Source organism: Etheostoma spectabile, unplaced genomic scaffold, assembly GCF_008692095.1.
Source record: "Etheostoma spectabile isolate EspeVRDwgs_2016 unplaced genomic scaffold, UIUC_Espe_1.0 scaffold00003242, whole genome shotgun sequence".
In the NCBI taxonomy this organism is placed as follows: Eukaryota; Metazoa; Chordata; class Actinopteri; order Perciformes; family Percidae; genus Etheostoma; species Etheostoma spectabile.
The window spans coordinates 28,773-47,425 of record NW_022603012.1 but is presented as its reverse complement, the minus strand read 5'-3'; the positions used below and the strand labels follow the sequence as shown (position 1 = coordinate 47,425).

The 18,653-nt window shown below is 40.7% G+C and overlaps 1 protein-coding gene across 6 annotated transcripts in view; it reads left to right on the top strand.

Annotated features, from left to right (window-relative positions):
* The window catches only part of abca2 (ATP-binding cassette, sub-family A (ABC1), member 2), a gene marked incomplete at its 3' end in the record, with an annotated part of 152,895 nt that overhangs the window by 108,255 nt on the left and 25,987 nt on the right, over positions 1-18,653 (top strand). For all 6 annotated transcript variants that reach the window (XM_032507550.1, XM_032507551.1, XM_032507552.1 and 3 more), the window contains 5 exon segments: positions 2,472-2,598; positions 2,808-3,098; positions 9,685-9,906; positions 12,677-12,779; positions 14,630-14,955. In XM_032507550.1, the coding sequence (XP_032363441.1) occupies positions 2,472-2,598; positions 2,808-3,098; positions 9,685-9,906; positions 12,677-12,779; positions 14,630-14,955 (1,069 nt within the window).

Below are 18,653 nucleotides of genomic sequence, written 5' to 3'. Positions count from 1 at the left end.
TAGAAAGTATAGATAATTGGTGCAAAATGTAACGAAGTAAAAGTCAAAAGTATTCAATGTTGATTCTACTTACGTAAATTATAGATATGTGAAAAATGTACTTAAGTACAGTAACAAAGTATTTTACTTCATGACATTCCACCACTGAGTGTGATTGAGATTGCATCTTCCGTAGATCTGTTTCTTTTGGTAAGCAAACTGGTGGCTTTCTGGATTTGTGGGGATGATGTCCTTGATGTGGTATAGTCCTCTGAAAACACTTCATTGTGACTGGAGTCAGGGACACTGGGCGATGGTCATTCAGACTGTTAACTAGGGTTGGGTTTTATCCAATATCGGTGCCTACTCAGTATTTTTCAAACGGTTCCGGTGCTTAAACAGTTCTCAAACCGGTACTTAAAAAATCCAAACTGCACACACTTTGTCAACAAATAATACCCTTTTATTTCCAGGGCCAAATTGAACACAGTGTTAAGTTAAATCTTTAAACAATATAAATACAAGCAACATATGGTAATAATAGATGACTTTATTTGCTAAAAGCTTTTAGCATACATACACAACTTGTTATGAGTTTCACATTAAGCAGAAAGTCAGCGGACACTGAGTGGAAGTATAGGACATAGCACACATTGTCACACACGCTGTTGAATGGCAACGGTGTTTGGTAGCCTACTTGATATGAAAAATGTGTGTTTGGCATTAAATTACTAGACTTACCTGAAGAGGAACAGCTGCTGTCATCATCATCATCATCTGTGATGTCCAACACTACATTGGCAGAGTTGGGTCTCTCTTCAGTTTGTCCCCAACCTTCCAATTGGCAGGCAACCGCTCTACCACTGAGCCACAGCCGCCCCTGGTCACGAATTTACCCGTGACTCCATCTGGAAAATTATTCGCGATTTCGTGTTTTTGACCCTCTGAATTTACCGTTGGACACACCTCCGCATGAGACGGGACCGCATTAGACAGGACGGATGACATGGGACGCTCCAGGCTGCAGCCATACTCTCTTGGAGCCAGAAGGAAAGTTTTTGTTCCCCTACTCTCACCTATGATCATGATAGCTGGGTCAGGACCGAAAGACCGAGATCCAGGGTACAAGCGGCCAAAATGGATTTCCTCAGGAGGTTGGCTGGCGTCTCCCTTAGACATAGGAGAAGCAGAGTCATCCGTAAGGTCTTGGGAAGGTCAAGCCTTACCTGCCCCATAGCCAACTTGAAACGGTTGTGCATGCCCTGATCACAAATTGCCTGGACTACTGTAACTCACTGTACTATGGCCTTGATCAGTCTTCGGTTCGCCGATTACAGTTAGTCCAAAATGCGGCTGCACGCCTGCTGACAGGAAAAAGGCGCAGTGACCACATCACTCCCGTATTATCGTCTCTCCACTGGCTGCCTGTCGTTTTTAGAATCCATTTCAAGATCTTATTGTTTGTTTTTAAATCTCTTAATGGGCTGGCACCATCATATTTATCTGATATGCTGATTTTGTATGCTCCAGTCAGAGCACTTAGGTCCGCTGACCAGTTGCTTTTAGACTGTCCCAGAACTAGACTGAAGACCAGAGGGGACAGAGCTTTCTCAGTGGCAGGTCCTAAGCTCTGGAACTCTCTCCCTCTCAACATTAGAGCAGCTTCCTCTATTCAGAGTTTTAAATCACTTTTAAAAACTCATCTTTTTGCTCTGGCTTTTAACACAAGCTGAGCTGTGACATTTTGTTATTGTTATTGAATTGAGCAAAGCTTTTTATCTGTTGTCTGTTTTTGTTTTGTTTTTTGTTGTTTTTGGCATATTCTGTTTTGATGTTTTTTGGGTATTTGTTATGCTTTTTTCCTATGTTGTTATCTATAATTGTACAGCACTTTGGGACAGTAGTGACTGTTTGTAAATGTGCTATAGAAATAAACTTTGACCTTGACCTTGTAAGGCTTCAGTTGGAGCTGATTAATGGAAGTTGGAAGTGGAGCTACTGCCCCTGCGACCCGACACTGGATAAGCAGGAGAAGATGGATGGATGACCTCCCTTGCATGACATTGGTTTAAGGCATCTGTTGCTTATTGCAGAGTTTGCATCCTTACGTAAAATGCAGCCAAACCTTGGAGCGTTTTTTCTTTGACATCTTCATTGATTCTCTCATTATCAGTTCTGATGAATAAGTGTGCTGAGTAGCGGCACTGATGTCACAAAGGGGGTGGTAAAAAAGAGTCAGGCACTGAAATGATGCACTGAAATTTTCATTCTTATTCGGTCTCGTTACTACTGTTTACATCGGAACCATGCCCCATTGGCACCACGTTTTGGTACTCAACCCTACTGTAGACTGCTGTCTTTTTGGGTACAGGTACAGTTGTGGTGGAGGCATTTTGCGGACAAAAGATGGTAGGTTGACAATGTAAAAACTCTTGTTACTTGGTCAGTGCATGACCCAACGACCTGTCTGGTTCTGCTTTGTGTGCTTCCAGGCTTTAGAGGAGAGCTTGGACAGCCTGGCCCTAACCAGCTTCGGAGTGATGGACACTACCCTAGAGGAGGTTTTTCTCAAAGTGTCTGAGGAGGACCAATCACTGGAGAACAGCGATTCTGATGCGGGTGAGACCAAGTTCCTTCCCTGTGTCCCCCAGATAGCAACACATTTGGCTCAACCCATTTTTAGTTTTCAGAAATTAGTAATAATTTTTTAACAATAATAGGTTCCTGCAAAATGTCTTCTGTCTGATTTAAAGCTTTGACATTAGGTATTTTTCATTCTTTGGCTCAAGGCTGTGTTTATAATCTTTTCACTCTCTATCTCTTGGCAGACATGAAAGTTTCCCTAGAGGGCAGCTTACAGGGGAAATCCTCAGTGGCTTCAGGAGACCTGGGGGTGCCACAGGGCAAGAGTGAACCTTCAGTAGAGAGTGAGAAGCCGGAAGTGGAGCAGAGTAATCTGCTGATGTGCTCCAGGCTGACTCAGAGTCAGTCCTCCCTGAAATCTTCCCCGTCCATCGGCTCAGTGAGGGGGGATGAAGGGGGACTCTACGCCGACTTCTATGGAGATTATTGTCCGCTCTTTGACAATAGCCAAGAGTCTGACTCTGCCAGCATGAGGGGTAAGACAACAAAATAACATATATGTTATGGCGGTCACTAAGCCTCATGACTGCTCCAACCAGGAAATGTTGGTTTATACATCATATTCGCGTTTTTGCTTTTACTGCTCAAATTGGGACTAATGCAAGAATTACGCTTATGAACAGATTTGTAGTTCAGTGGCATGTACAAGTGAACATGAAAGACTACTCCTGGGTCGGACAGTAACTGTGGGCAGACCCTAAGGTGTTCAACCGCTGGGGAGTGTATTCTAGCTTCATCCCACAACCTAAGCATAAACAATAGGGCTCTGCCCACTGGGGACAGCACCCTACTTATAGCTGCTGCACAGCTGTGACTCGGGCCAGGCAATTAGATAAGGAAGAGAAACACATTTGAGAATTGCATTTATCAATAAACTTTCAAATCTAAGTCTCTAATCCACACAGCACAATTCCTGAGTAGGCATTCATATTTTTTTGGGCGAGACACAAATCTGCAGACTGCAGTACAGTGCAAGAGAAATGTTCTCCCCTTGTCTTAAATAGACAAAAGTTGATACTAGAGTAATATACTTCCTTTTCTAGCTGCTGCAATAAATATGCAGAAGAGGACAAATCGTTCTATGGTGTTTTTTGCCTCCAACGTCGCCTTACAGCCAGCTAAACCTGACCTTCACCCTAAACATAACCATTGCCACAGGGCCTGGAAGAAGATGTTGGGGGCAAAAAAAACACCAAACACGGGACAAATCAGTCTGCACACAAACATTTGGTAAGTGTTTGATGGTTACTTATTTGTGCTTTAGAACGTAATCACTGCAAACTAAACAAAAAAGAATCTGTATTTCTCTCTCCCTACTGTACAATGACAAATTCAAGTAGCTACAAAACATATTAGTTCTTGTGGTATACAGATACACTGGAGTCCCGCATTTCTAGCAATTAATGTAATTGTTATGCATTGCTCCCGGGTTGGGAAGCAGTTGATTTCTGAATTGCCATGACCACAGATATACCCATGTTTACTTTTTCCAAAAGAAGAAAATATCAGACAACCCTGGCCCAACTCTGGTCAGTGAAAAAAATGTTTAATGACTGAGGCAATCACCAGGGTTATCTGTAAAAGAGGATTTCAAACTATTGCCAAAAAATAAATTTAATAAGTCAAAATTCTGAGAATTTGTGTACTTTATCTAAACAATACAGAAGAGAATTAGGGCCACATGTGAAAAATGTATTTGAGTTCTGATTTTAAACTCTTTAAAAGAAATTAAACACACACATACACACATATATATGTGTGTGTATGTGTGTGTTTAATTTCTCATTAATGCAATTATCTAATCAACCAATCACATGGCAGTTGCAGTTGCTTCAATGCATTTAGGGGTGTGGTCCTGGTTAAGACAATCTCCTGAACTTCAAACTGAATGTCAGAATGGGAATGAAAGGTGATTTAAGCAATTTTGAGCGGGGCATGGTTGTTGGTGCCAGACGGGCCGGTCTGAGTATTTCACAATCTGCTCAGTTTTTTTCACGCACAACCATTTCTAGGGTTTACAAAGAATGGTGTGAAAAGGGAAAAACATCCAGTATGCCGCAGTCCTGTTGGCCAAAATGCCTTGTTGATGCTAGAGGTCAGAGGAGAATGGGCCGACTGATTCAAGCTGATAGAAGAGCAACTTTGACTGAAATAACCACTCGTTACAACCGAAGTATACTGCAAAGCATTTGTGAAGCCACAACACGCGCAACCTTGAGGCGGATGGGCTACAACAGCAGAAGACCCCACCGGGTACCACTCATCTCCACTACAAATAAGAAAAAGAGGCTACAATTTGCAAGAGCTCACCAAAATTGGACAATTGAAGACTGGAAAAATGTTGCCTGGTCTGATGAGTCTCAATTTCTGTTAAGACATTCAGATGGTAGAGTCAGAATTTGGCGTAAACGGAATGAGAACATGGATCCATCATGCCTTGTTACCACTGTGCAGGCTGGTGGAGGTGGTGTAATGGTGTGCGGGATGTTTTCTTGGCACACTTTAGGCCCCTTAGTGCCAATTGGGCATTGTTTAAATACCACGGCCTACCTGAGCATTGTTTCTGACCATGTCCATCCCTTTATGGCCACCATGTACCCATCCTCTGATGGCTACTTCCAGCAGGATAATGCACCATGTTACAAAGCTTGAATCATTTCAAATTGGTTTCTTGAACATGACAATGAGTTCACTGTACTAAAATGGCCCCCACAGTCACCAGATCTCAACCCAATAGAGCATCTTTGGGATGTGGTGGAACGGGAGCTTCGTTCCCTGGATGTGCATCCCACAAATCTCCATCAACTGCAAGATGCTATCCTATCAATATGGGCCAACATTTCTAAAGAATGCTTTAAGCACCTTGTTGAATCAATGCCACGTAGAATTAAGGCAGTGCTGAAGGAAAAAGGGGGTCAAACACAGTATTAGTATGGTGTTACTAATAATCCTATAGGTGAGTGTATATATATATATATATATATGTGTGTATATATATATATACACACACACATACTGTATATATGTGTGTGTGTGCGCGTGTGTGTTGAGAGAGTTGTGGCTCACCAGTCAGCCAATTGGGCTATTTCAAGACCGTTTTAAGGAACTCCTTTCCTTTAAGGATGCATGAACAAACCATGACACCAGGGAAATTACAAGACGGACCCAATAAAAGCACCCTAAAACATGGTCATTATAAAATATATACAATACTTTCCTTGGACAAGAGCTGATAACTCTTTTTGCACCAAATTTTGCATCAGTGATGGTCCCAAAGTATTTATAGAATACCATGTACTCAGTGGTCTGACCGTTAATTAAAATGTCTTGGTTCATATGATTTTTCCTTCTACAATCATTGAGTATATCTTTAGTTTTAGATACTGTATGCTTAGCTGGAGGTAAGACTCCTCATACCAGTGCACAAACTGATAAATGACTGGACCCTGGCTGGTCTCATTTTCATAAAGCAGACTAACAAAATCATCAGCATACTTGCAAACGCTTCTGTTGTCATATTTACTCCGACACATATTTGTCTGAAGAATGAATAACAAAAGTTAGTTAAAAAGTCAAGGATCGTGAGGTTATGAAGTTGGATCGTGTTAAAACCAGAGGAAAAACCCACAATTAAAAGCCTTGCATAAGTCCCGTTACGATCCAGCTGTCTTAAAAGCATATTAGGCAGAGTGACTGTAGCATCCTCCACCCTTCTGTGAGGCCTATATGCAAACTGGATAGGATCCAGTGCATGTTCAGTAGTCCTATATCTCAGACCTGACCAGCTTCTCAAAATGTTTTATTAAAATGGAGATCAGAGCAACCAGGCTAAAATTGATATGGGTGGTAGGACAACTGGCTTTAGGAACAGAGACAGCAACAACATCTTGGGTACATGTTGTACCTGTAAGGACTTATTTTAAATATTATGAAATACCGGACTCATTTCAATTGTTAAGATCAATGTAAAAATGCTGATTGTCCTTAAGTTTAAGACTCAGCTCCTGGGTTTCTTTGCTAAAATCAAGGGTATCAGAATGACAATAGAAACAATTAAGCAAACTATTAACAATATATATAATATGAACATAATATATTATAACAATTTTATGATTGGTAATTCTGTTTTGCGTTCAAGATTTCAATCTTCAGCTCTTTTTTGGCTGAATGTAGATCAGAGGCTGCTCCCTGTTTAAAAATAAGTTTCTTTCTTTGTAAGCAGGACATAACAGATTTTGGAACCCATGGTTTGTTGTTTGGATGGATCTGAGTGAGCCATAGTTTCCTCAGGCTTAGTCTGACGCTTCCCTGTTTTCTGAGTTTACTCTTCTTTGTTTATATTGTTGTTTTTTTAACTATCAAGTCAACATCTACAGAGCATCATACGTTTTACGCTTTTTGTAGATAATTAGACATTGTTTTAAACAATTAAAACAAAACAGTTTTGTCATAGAAAGAAAAAAGAAAGCAAAGTGAAAATTTAGGTGGCAAAGAAACAGTGTGGGTTATGTTATAGTAAAGTTCATCGTCAATGTTCATTATTACCTAAAATTGTATTTATGTTGGTTAATAAAAGCAACCCATTCATTCCAACATTTGTCATGCGTCTATCTTAAGTCTTAAGGCAAATGTCAATTGACATGACCATTTTTAGAATCCTAATTCCAGAGCCAAGCTTTTCTAGTTCCTCTTTACGTATAAGACATCTCTTAATGATGTCTCAGCTGCAAAAATCTAAAGAAATCTCAGTTGGCTGGTACATGTTTCTTCCTCAGATCCTGTAATTGGGTTGGCAGTAGATCAGTCCGTAGGGGGTTGGGTTGGAAACCGGAGGGTCTAGGAATACTTAGAATCATTTTGTGAACCCACAGCTGTTAGTAACTTTAATGTTGGATTCAGTAAACATCTCTTAACTTGTAATCGTCGTCTCAGATTTCGTCCTTGAGTTTGTCTCCTACCCTAGGCTGCTGGCTGGCGGTTCTATGTGTGCGTTCCACCTCAATTTCTCCCTCAATCTCCAGCAACTCCCAAATCAGCTCCATCAAATACTTTACTGCATGCATCTCCTCCTTTTTTTCCCTTGTGAATGATGACAAAACATTTGTTAGGATCAGGATCTATTTTCAAAATCTTTATTTTTTCCCCCCAGAGTATATCCACCTCTCTCTTGCTAGCAGCTGGATTTTTCTGTCTTTCCTTCCCCAGCAGTCTCAATACTTTCCATGGGATTCTCGATTGCATGCATTCTGGTGATTAAGATGGAGAGTTTTGACTCCATCAAACTGATGGAGGAGCAAATTTTCTTAAGACTCTCCAGTTTGACCAAAATCTTCTCCATTGCTGCAATTATTTTTCCAATATCCGCCAGCTTCATGTCATTAGCCTGTTGCCTTTCTGCTTCGATTACAGCAGCACCGCCATCTTGGCCATTTACAGCCGTGTCTCTACTGGGCTATATATGCTTCTTGAAGGTCCAACATGTAATATATTTACTGTAATAAATGCAAAAATTACCCCAATGCATCATCAGATATTAACGAAACATAAGTTAAGCTAAGTTGAAATACTATCTTTTCTGACAACAATGCTATTGACAGTATTTTTTTCATTTGAAATTTCTGATTGTGTTTTGGCCAGTGTGTTGTTATCATCTGCCCAGTTTGGCAGCCAGGCCGGTTTGCCATAAATATCTGTAAAAACGTATACCCAGCGTGCTACAGCTGCGATGTTAGTGCAGCCATAGAAGCTGCAAACAAATGAGCAGAATCAACGGAGATACTGTATATTCTACCCAACCTAAAAAAAACGGCATGTTTCTAACAGTTATGTGACCAGAGACGTAACAAACCCTGGGAAAATATTGGAGATGTATTTGAAAGATGGAGACAACTTATAGACTAAAATGACTTCCTCCTGAACAGGTAAGCATTGGCTTCAGGCTAATTTATCACAGCTACAAGGGACGGGCATTGTATGTCATTTCAACGTCCGTGTACTCACATTGAATAAATAGCTAGAGTACCGGAGTTGGTTACTCACAAAAACAATGGAGACACAGCCAGTAAAGTTATCCTGACTTGTCAAGCGGGCCACGGCTGTTTACAAAGAGTAGCCTGTTCAGCAGCCGTATCAGACAACGGTGAGTAATTTTTAGCCAAGATAGGTGGACTGTAAATCGGGAAGAGAGGACCGTGAGTTTGCAGTGTGGTTAGCAATTATTGCCGTAATTCAAGGCCAATAAAGTGTGTTCAGTTGGGTGGAGAGGACGGCAAGGTAGTGTTATTTTTAGCGGTTCTTACCATAATCCTAAACCGAGGGAGTGTGTTTGTCCGTTGAGTGGAGAGGACAGAGAGGTGGTTGTGTTTTTAGCGGTTCCTACCATAATTCTAAGCCAAAAAGTTTGTCTATCATTTGGGGACAGAGCTCTGTGTAAGCACACGCTTATATGACTGTCAATGTTGCCAGTATCTAATGTTAGCTTCTCCACTTGCTGTGAAATAATGTGTGGGTATGTGTGACAAGCGTCTACCAACATTGTTCCGGATGCTGCAGTCTCAACCTGACAACCTCCGTGAACTTCGAATCTGAGGAGGAGGGGGTGGGGGAGATGGCTCTCTCCAGTATTTTGAATTTGTACTGCAGTAACTATTTTAAACACTAGCTGTCAGTATTACATAATGCACCTGTAATATCTCCACCGGCCACTAACTTTTTGGTTTTTGACATTTTCGGCAACCCCAATGTTTTTCTTTAAACTTAGTACAAATGTCTCCTGTCACGTATCTTTAGAATGAAGGATAGATATGGCAGTACACTACTGAGCCCACTTTTTAACCAACTAGACTGCCAACACATGATCATAGGATAGTTTAGCATTATAAGATAATGATATCTCTGAAATAAGAAAGAATGGTTTCCTGTACAATGCACCTGACTTTACTGGAAGGAACTGCAAAAATATTGTAAGCATTCACAAAATATGCAGACATTTATTGTAATTGCTATTTGTTTCAACTCATTTCATTTTTTTTTTTCTTTTTCTGATGTCTCCTTTACCTCCAGTGGATGCAGAGAACCCCTCATCCCCAGAGCCAGAGGTATTGGAAGGGCAGGGCAGCTTCAAGTTGGAGGGTTGGTGGTTAAAGCTAGGTCAGTTTCATGGCCTCATCATCAAGAGGTTTCACTGTGCCAAGAGGAACACTAAAGGCCTCTTCTCCCAGATCCTCCTGCCTGCCTTCTTCGTCTGTGTGGCTATGACTGTGGCCTTATCTGTGCCCGAGATTGGTGAGATTTTACGTATGTTTTTAAGAGTAGGTTTTTATTCTGCTTCTCTGTCCTACCAGGCATGTATTGCGAAGGTTTTTCATGCTGATGATTATACTGATTAGTGATCAAAGTTTTGTACCGAGTTCACTGCATTATTCTGACAAATTTGAATTACAGATGAAGCCACATAGAATTCCCTGTGCCTACGTGCTGGGGCCCAGGCAGTGGTGAATCCATGTTGGGAGTTCATCGGGTCCTTGGCTTGAGTGATGACATTGGGGACCGACCACCCTAAGTGCTTTGTGTCTGGAAACCAGTTGCAATGGTTTAACTATCCACCAAGCGTAGCAGTGATTATGGAACCTAAAGTCTTGGGTCAAACTTTATTTTCCGGTATATAAAAAAGACTTAATAAGTCAAACTTTGAATCAAATTAGACCATGACTAGAATTAATGTTGTTCTTAGACAGAAAATGATTATACCGATTATACCCTTTTTAAAGGCCAAATGCCAAAATTATCCTGTGATTAGTACATTAATAAGATATATATTATTTTGAATCAAATTAGACCAAAACAAGATTTCTTTTTTTTCTTTATTAGACCAAAAACAAACACTGTCATAAAAAACCATGCAGTTTCATGTTTTCTGTGTCCTGTTTTATTACTACAATGCACACAGGAAAATCGTCAGGTACGTAAAATGCAACGGTTTTATTAACAAGCTAATAAACTCACAGACAACAGTATCCAAAAAACGTGCAACACACAGGTGGGAAAATCTACAATAGGAAGTAAAAGAAGACAACACAAGGGAGAACAGAGAACTTTCAAAATAAAACAGTAGACAGAAAAAATGAAACGTGAAACACTTATTAGAAAAAAAGTACTTGTAATGTCAAACCACGTCGTCCCATCTGCCGCAACTTCAGTGACTCATGCCTTGAGGCGTTCCTGAGTCCCTTGCTGTTTGTAGGTGGTACATACTGTATGATATATATATATATATACGCTATACTGATACATCCTTTATTGACGCTTTACTTCCCTAGTTAAACTAGACTAGAGTCTGACCAATAAAGAACTTTAAAGGCCGATATTGATACAAATGTTTGTTGATTTAAAAATCTCATATTCCAATATATCAGCTGATATATACTGTGTTGTCAAAAAAATCTAGAAATGTGTAACTAAACAAACAGATTTCAATAACATTGGTTATTTGTAGTTATTAACTAAAATAATATGATAATGCAGGTTAAAAATGAACTTGTTTGTTTCATTGTCACAACAAAACAGAGGAACGTCAAAATATATTAAAGTTCTGATAAATAAAATGTATAAAAATACAAACTTAAGATATGAAACTTAAAATCCTTTGAACAAAAACACAATAACAACAAAAACTAGAACTGCAAGCCGTTGTGACGGGCTCCAAGCCTCATTGCTCCAGTCGCCCCGATGCGAGTCAACCTCGGTGGCCCGGGTGTGTGGTGGGACCTCCAGAGGTTCATGGCAAACAAGAATCTAAAGTTTCACGTTGCTAGCATTAATTTTGGTCCAGATATGGCAAAGTTGGTGTTTTCATAGTTAATTATACAAATTTGTATGTGCGTAAAATGCGCAATTTTTATCCTATAAAAATTATTTTTGTAGCTTTTGGTCCGGTCAGTCTGGAGATGCTATATGTCAAGTTTCATGCAGATCGGCTGCACGGTCCAGTAGGAATTTGGCAAAATAGGTTTTCAATAAAACGCAATTTTTCATAAAATCATAAGACTATAGGCAGAAATGGGAGAGGCCTATATCAGGAGATTCAGGGAGCAAAAGGATATATGGTTTTTTAATGTGCGATTTACGGTTTGGGAGTGATAGGGCCAAACACCTTTTTCTGCTACAGTGCCACCTAGTGGTGGAAGTGTGTGTTTTTAGTCAGAGTTACGTGTCACAGTCTGTGCCAGCCCTGAAAGTTTTACTTGCATAACTTGTAAGCAGCAGTGTGACTTTTATTGAAGAAAGAAGAATAATTAAAGTTGCAAGCAGCATTGGACGGGCCCTCGCTCCTCTGCGCTGACGATGACCAATGTAGAGGGGAACTCACTGTTGAGTTCAATAATACCTCACACAATAGTGTACAAGAAATGGGTCGTAGTTATTAAAAGGGCGAGGCTAACACATAGGGGGCAGGTCAAACCTTCACCAATCAAAAAGGAACTCTCTGCTGAGTTCAATGATGTCTCACGCAAGACTCTACACATTCTAAGTTTTATGTAAATTGGATGATGTTTGTCATATAAGGCTGATTTCCTGCCAGCAGGGGGCGCTATGATCAAAAATCAATATTGACCTGTATATTTCCTCAGGCCTGGACTCTTGTTGATTGTGGGAAATTTCAATCCGATATGACAATGTACACTGTAGTTACAGCCACTTTCACATTTATTCACGCCCACAACATTTGACGAAAAAATGTTTAATTTGGAATAATATTGTCTAGATATAGTACTGTATATTTTGAGTTTATTACGGAAATACATGTGTTTCTAATTACAGCTTAAATTAGGTGTACGTTTTCGTATTAGTGTATAAATGTGTTTGTTTTCTGTCTATGAAAAATAAAATTATTTCTAGTTATGGTCTAATTTGATACAAAGTATGGCTTATTACGTCCTATTTCCAGGTCAATACTGTTTTATAGGGGCAATAAGGGCTCTTAGTAATAATAAAAGAAACCCTAATAAAGAAGCCCTAACATGTGGATGAACATTCTGTTTGTCTTGTTTTACAGGAGATTTGCCACCTCTGATCTTGTCCCCATCTCAGTATCATAACTATACCCAACCTAGAGGCAACTTCATTCCCTATGCCAATGAAGACAGACCCCAGTACAGGTAAGAAAAAACTGAGAGGTCATTTTTCTGCCTGTAGATGAAGATAGATTTAAATAAGAATGACTCAAACCGGTTGTTTGTAGCCTTTAGGGGAAAATGATCAACAACAACAAAAATGTCTGTAGCTTTACTGCTACATTTACATTACATACATTCATTAATGTCTACATCATGCTCTGTAGCCATCCAACTCCCATCCTTTTACTCTAAGGTCAGAAGTCAATATTTCTTCTTTTGATGACTCTTTGTCATCAGGGTGCATAGATAGCAATGTTGGGCAAGTTACTTCCAAAATGTAATACACTATAGATTACTAGTTACTGTCATTTTAGCGTAATAAGTTATATTACAATATTCCTGTCTCTGCGTTGTAATGTGTTACACTACTTTTGCATTACTTTTGAGTCACTTTCACCAAAATAACACCAAAGTTTTTTTTACATGTCTGTCAGTGGCTTGTTGATTATTGTTAGTTAATTTCCTATGGTGGCCTAGGACACACATTCATATGGTTCAATATAGTACTCTTTGGACTTCAACTTATCATTGCACTTACAATAATGAGTGTAGCTGTCTCGTCTCCGGATTTTGAGTGTTTGTGCAGGGGGAACTGAGCAGCCCTACCCACGGCAGCGAGCCGACAGGATTGAAACGACAGCAGCTTTCAGCAAGTTTATAGTGAAAAATCATTACAGCGTACACTGATGTTAAAATGTGTACTGGTTGGCAGGACGGCCTGAAATGTTTTGCACCGTCTTTCGCGAAAAAAATTGCGAAACAAATTCGGTGATTTGTAGAATTTGCGTGAATTGGCGCAATAGCGACATTGCGATTCTTGGAGGGACTGTCTGTTACCTCAGTACCCTAGATATCTACAACCAAGTTCAAACAGAGCCAATCATCAGGATACTGTCACTGAAAACAGCTGTGAGGATATAAAAGGCTTACATTATTTAAAAAAAAAAACATGTACACAGCAGTGGTTCCCTTTCAGTTGATTCACCTGGTACAACACATATAGTATAGGATATAATGCCCCTGTGTGACCTGACTGAAGAAAACTCTGTTAACCCCTGTAAGACAGATGACCTGTGGCCCCACCTGCACATACAAACATCTGAGAGCATTGACTAAGCCCCTGAGTCCTATGGGTTCTTTTTGTCAGTTCCGGTGCTCTTTTGTGGAGAAAGTGCTGGGAAGGACTACCGTCTCCTCTTTGAGTCGAGGGATGCAGCTTTGTCTATGTCTGATGGCAAGGAGCATTTGGCTGAAGTACCCACTGCTAACTGGGCTGACCACATGGAGTATGTTGGCGGGCTAGTCAAGTTTGAACTTCTAAAAGCGCTATCCAGCTTGAGCTAGCTTTTGTCATGAATCCAATGATGTGCTGGACATCGGCATAGTCATGCATGGTTTATCGGAGGATGAACAGGGGTCTTTATGATCAGGCCAGTACACCGCTGCTGCTGCATTGGTTGGCCTTACTTCTTCTCGCTGTACTGCTGTGCAAGCTGCCTACCACTGTCTACAATGATAGAACGTGAGGACGCTGGCGTGAATATTGCCGCAATAATAATAACAACACCAATTTGCCTCAGCTGGGCTTGGTGACAAGCGGCTATCTAACTGAAGGATAACTGCAGTGACGGATGTTTATATGTGCAGGCGGGGGTCTATATTTCACTCTATGTGTTTTACCTCATTCCTCTCCTTTAGGGAACAAAATTTAAAGTCATACAATGTGTTTTATTAGAGTCAAAATGGAAAAATTACATTTGGGAATAAATATTTTTGTGACTGTCAATAACCAGTGCAAAAACAATTGTAGCATCTCTTGCCTCCTCTCTCAGGAGCAAGCTGTCACCAGATGCCAATGCACAAAAGATCATCAACACCCTCCGTCTGCCCTCGGGTGTGGGTGCTACCTGTGTCCTTAAAACCCCCTTCAACAGCACCCTAGACCAACTGGCACAGACCCTTAACCCCAGCGCCAACAACTCCAAGACCCTGGCTGCCCGCTACTTTGACTCCATGTGTCTGGACTCCTTCACTCAGGGGGTCCCCCTCTCGAACTTTGTACCCCCACCTCCTTCACCGGCACCTTCAGATGACCCAGATCCTCGCTTTGAGGATGGACTGTGGAACTTCACTGTCGCCCCTCCAACAACAGTTAATGGTGAGTCCATCTCATAAGGCTGATGACCATTTTTGATATGTGCAATGTGTGTGTAGTTTTAAATATCAGAATCAGAATACGTTATTCATTTCCTCAAGGAAATTGGTCAGTTGCAGTAAAAGATGAAAGGTAAAACTAAGTAAGTTAAAAGATAGTCAATACATGTAGAAAGTAAAAGAAAAAGTGAAGTAGAAGTGAAGTAAGATTGGGTTTAAAAATTATGTTGCTAAAACAATGAATTGTACAAATGTTTTGAATATTTGAAGTGCAGTGTATTACATAAATAAAGTACAGTGTGAATATAAGATAACAGATATTGCACATGTAACTGATTTTAATTATTGTTCTGAGTAAGTTGAGTGAGATGTGATGTGAAAGATACGCGTTGTGAGTCCAAACCATGTAACACTCAGAGGGAGCAGTTATATACTGTACTGTTTGATGGCCGCATGCAGGAACAACCTCCTGCGGTGCTCTGTGGTATATAATGGAGTCTGTCACTGGTGCTCCTCAGACTGACCAGTCAATCAGTTCATTCAGTAACACTCTTGTCATAGACTTAACCATTTATTGCAATAAATGGAAATACATGCGCTGATGGCTCCACTCTTGATAATGCTCCCTGGACTTGTCAAGCATGCTATGCTGAAACAGGGAGCACCATGTAGTATCCATGTATGATAGGAGTTCAATCAGCATGCGAATGACTTCTGTGTCAGTTAATTAGTTGAGTCTGTTGGTGTCTGCCATTCTCAGCCTGCTGCCCCTGCATACAACATTATGGAGAGCACTAGTCACCACAGACTCATAAAACATCCTCAGCATTGTGCTCAGCATTGTCTATGTTAAAGGACCTTAGCCTTCTTAGAAGATAGAGTCGACTCTTAATCCAGTCCAGTTTAATTCAATTCAATTCAATTCAATTTAATTTTATTTATAGTATCAATTCATAACAAGAGTTATCTCAAGACACTTTACAGATAGACCACACTCCAGAATTTACAAGGACCCAACAGTTCTAGTAGTTTCCTCCAGAGCAAGCAACAGTGCGACAATGGCGAGGAAAAACTTCCTTTTAGGCAGAAACCTCGGTCAGACCCAGGCTCTTGGTAGGCGGTGTCTGACGGGCCGGTTGGGGTTAGAATGAAGAGTGGCAATAACAAAAATAGAAAAAATTAGTAGTTTGTAGCAGTTCTTTGTAGTAGTTCATGGCATAGCAGGACGCTGTGCGGCATTACAAGGCACAGCAGGACGTAGCAGGACGTAGCAGGACGTAGCAGGACGTAGCAGGACGTAGCAGGGCACCGCAGTGTAGCAGTTGAACATGGCATCACAGAACGTGTAGCGGGACCATGGCGACAGCTGCTACCCTGATTTCGGAGCCTCTCTGATCCAAGGGAACATGCTGGGGAAAAAAGAACATAAGGACTCCGGGGAATGACTCCCCAGAGCTAGGTTAGTAACAAGCATTTCTGGGACATGGATGCACATAAATGAAAAGATGGAAAGATAGAGGAGAGAGGAGCTCAGTGTAAATAAGTCCCCAGCTGTCTAAAACTATTACAACAAAACCAAGAGAGACAAGGTAAAGAGAGCTCCAGCCCGGCCGGGCCAGAACTCTCCCCAACCGGATCGGGCTGTATGCCAAGTCTCCCTTTAGTTCTATTATATTCTTGATTATATGATAGATAAATCTGAAAACTATGTGACTAACTACTACTCCCTAACAATATTCGATTCTATGCCCTAACTAGTGTATCAAAATAAGTCCCCAGCTGTCTAAAACTATTACAACAAAACCAAAAGAGACGAGGTAAAGAGAGCTCCAGCCCGGCCGGGCTAGAACTCTCCCCAACCGGATTGGGCTGAATGCCAAGTCTCCCTTTAGTTCTATTATATTCTTGATTATATGATAGATAAATCTGAAAACTATGTGACTAACTACTACTCCCTAACAATATTCGATTCTATGCCCTAACTAGTGTATCAAAATAAGTCCCATGCTGTCTAAAACTATTATTACAACAAAACCAAGAGAGACAAGGTAAAGAGAGCTCCACGGTAGCTCTTTTTACTGTCTGTATACTGCTAGGTAATTGTAATCCTTCACTATGTCCACATTGACACCTTGCATGGAGACAGGGGTCATTATGCCTTTCTCCTTCTCAGGTCCTTCTCATTCTTATGTCCACTACCAGTTACTTTGTCTTGAGTTTATTGAGTGGCAAATAATTGTCCCTGCGCCATGTGACAGTTCTCCACCACAGCCCTGTACTTAGCCTCTTCATCATCACTGAATGGGAGCTGAAGTCCATGGTTTATACAGTAAAGAGTAAGGGAGAGAGGACGGTCCTCTTTGGGGTCCCAGTGTTGCTGCCTAATCTTTCCAACACACAGTGTTGCAAGCAGTCTTCCAGTCAAGTAGTCAACAACCCAGGAAACGAGGGGGGCATCTACCTGTATCGCTGTCAGTTTGTCCCCCAGAAGATCCGACCTGATGGTGTCAAAAGCACTGGAAAAGTCAAAGAACAGGATTTCTGATCCATGTGTGTGTACATGCAATTTAGCAGGTAGATGATGGTGTCCTCAACTCCAAATTCGGGCTGGTTAGCAAACTGGAATGAATCCTTGAGTGGGCTCTCCATGGTCCTGAGCGGTTGTAGAACAAGTCTCTCCAGGGTCTTAATGTAGGCGGTCAAAGCCACCGGTCTGTAGCCTGGTGGCACAGGAATGAGGCAGGACATCTTCCAAAGCACAGGGACCGTTTGGAGAGTAGGCTCATCATGGTTGCAGCTGTTGCTGTGGTCCTGCTTCATAAAATATATCTGAACCGTTCGGTCCGCTTGTCTCTGTTTGGAGCGTGTGTACAGGATGACCTGAATTGAGGACAGCTACGTTTGTTATTGTAAGTGCAATGATAAGTTAAAGTCCAATAAGTTCTTTGTCAATGGGAATTTGTCCCAGGTCAAGAAAAGTAATTAACTAACAATGTAAAGATCAACAAGCCACTGACAGACAAGTTCAAATTTGATTTATTCAATAAACATTTTTTTTGTCTTAAATCCACCAACAATTTTCATATTATACCAACATTTGCAGCATATTGAGCCTTTTTTGGCAATCTCAGCCCAGAGTAATTTAATTCTCCCCAAAAAGAGTTTCATTTTTATTTTTAAAGAGCTATACAAAAAAAACATTTTGTAAGAGCGCCACTGAAGTCAATGAGTTCAACGATTAACACAAATACAAACAATGAGTTCAATGATTCAATGTTTGTATTTGTGTTACTAGGCACACAGACTCCTTTACTGATATATATAATATATGAGGACATCATGACCAATCGCTGAATAATCAATTTAATTTAAATTTAATTTATATTTACGCAAATCCCTAAGTGCTATATTATAAAACAGGTAAGTAATAAAAATAAAAACACATGGAGAACATTAAAAATAAAAAATAAAATAAACAAAACAATAAGGAAAAGGGCAAGAGTTCAATTAAAAGCTCTCCTAAAAAGGTGGGTTTTAAGGACACGTTTAACAGCATCCACAGTCTGTGGTGTCCTCAGGTGGTCAGGGAGAGCGTCCACAATCTGTGGTGTCCTCAGGTGGTCAGGGAGAGCATCCACAGTCTGTGGTGTCCTCAGGTGGTCAGGGAGAGCATCCACAGTCTGTGGTGTCCTCAGGTGGTCA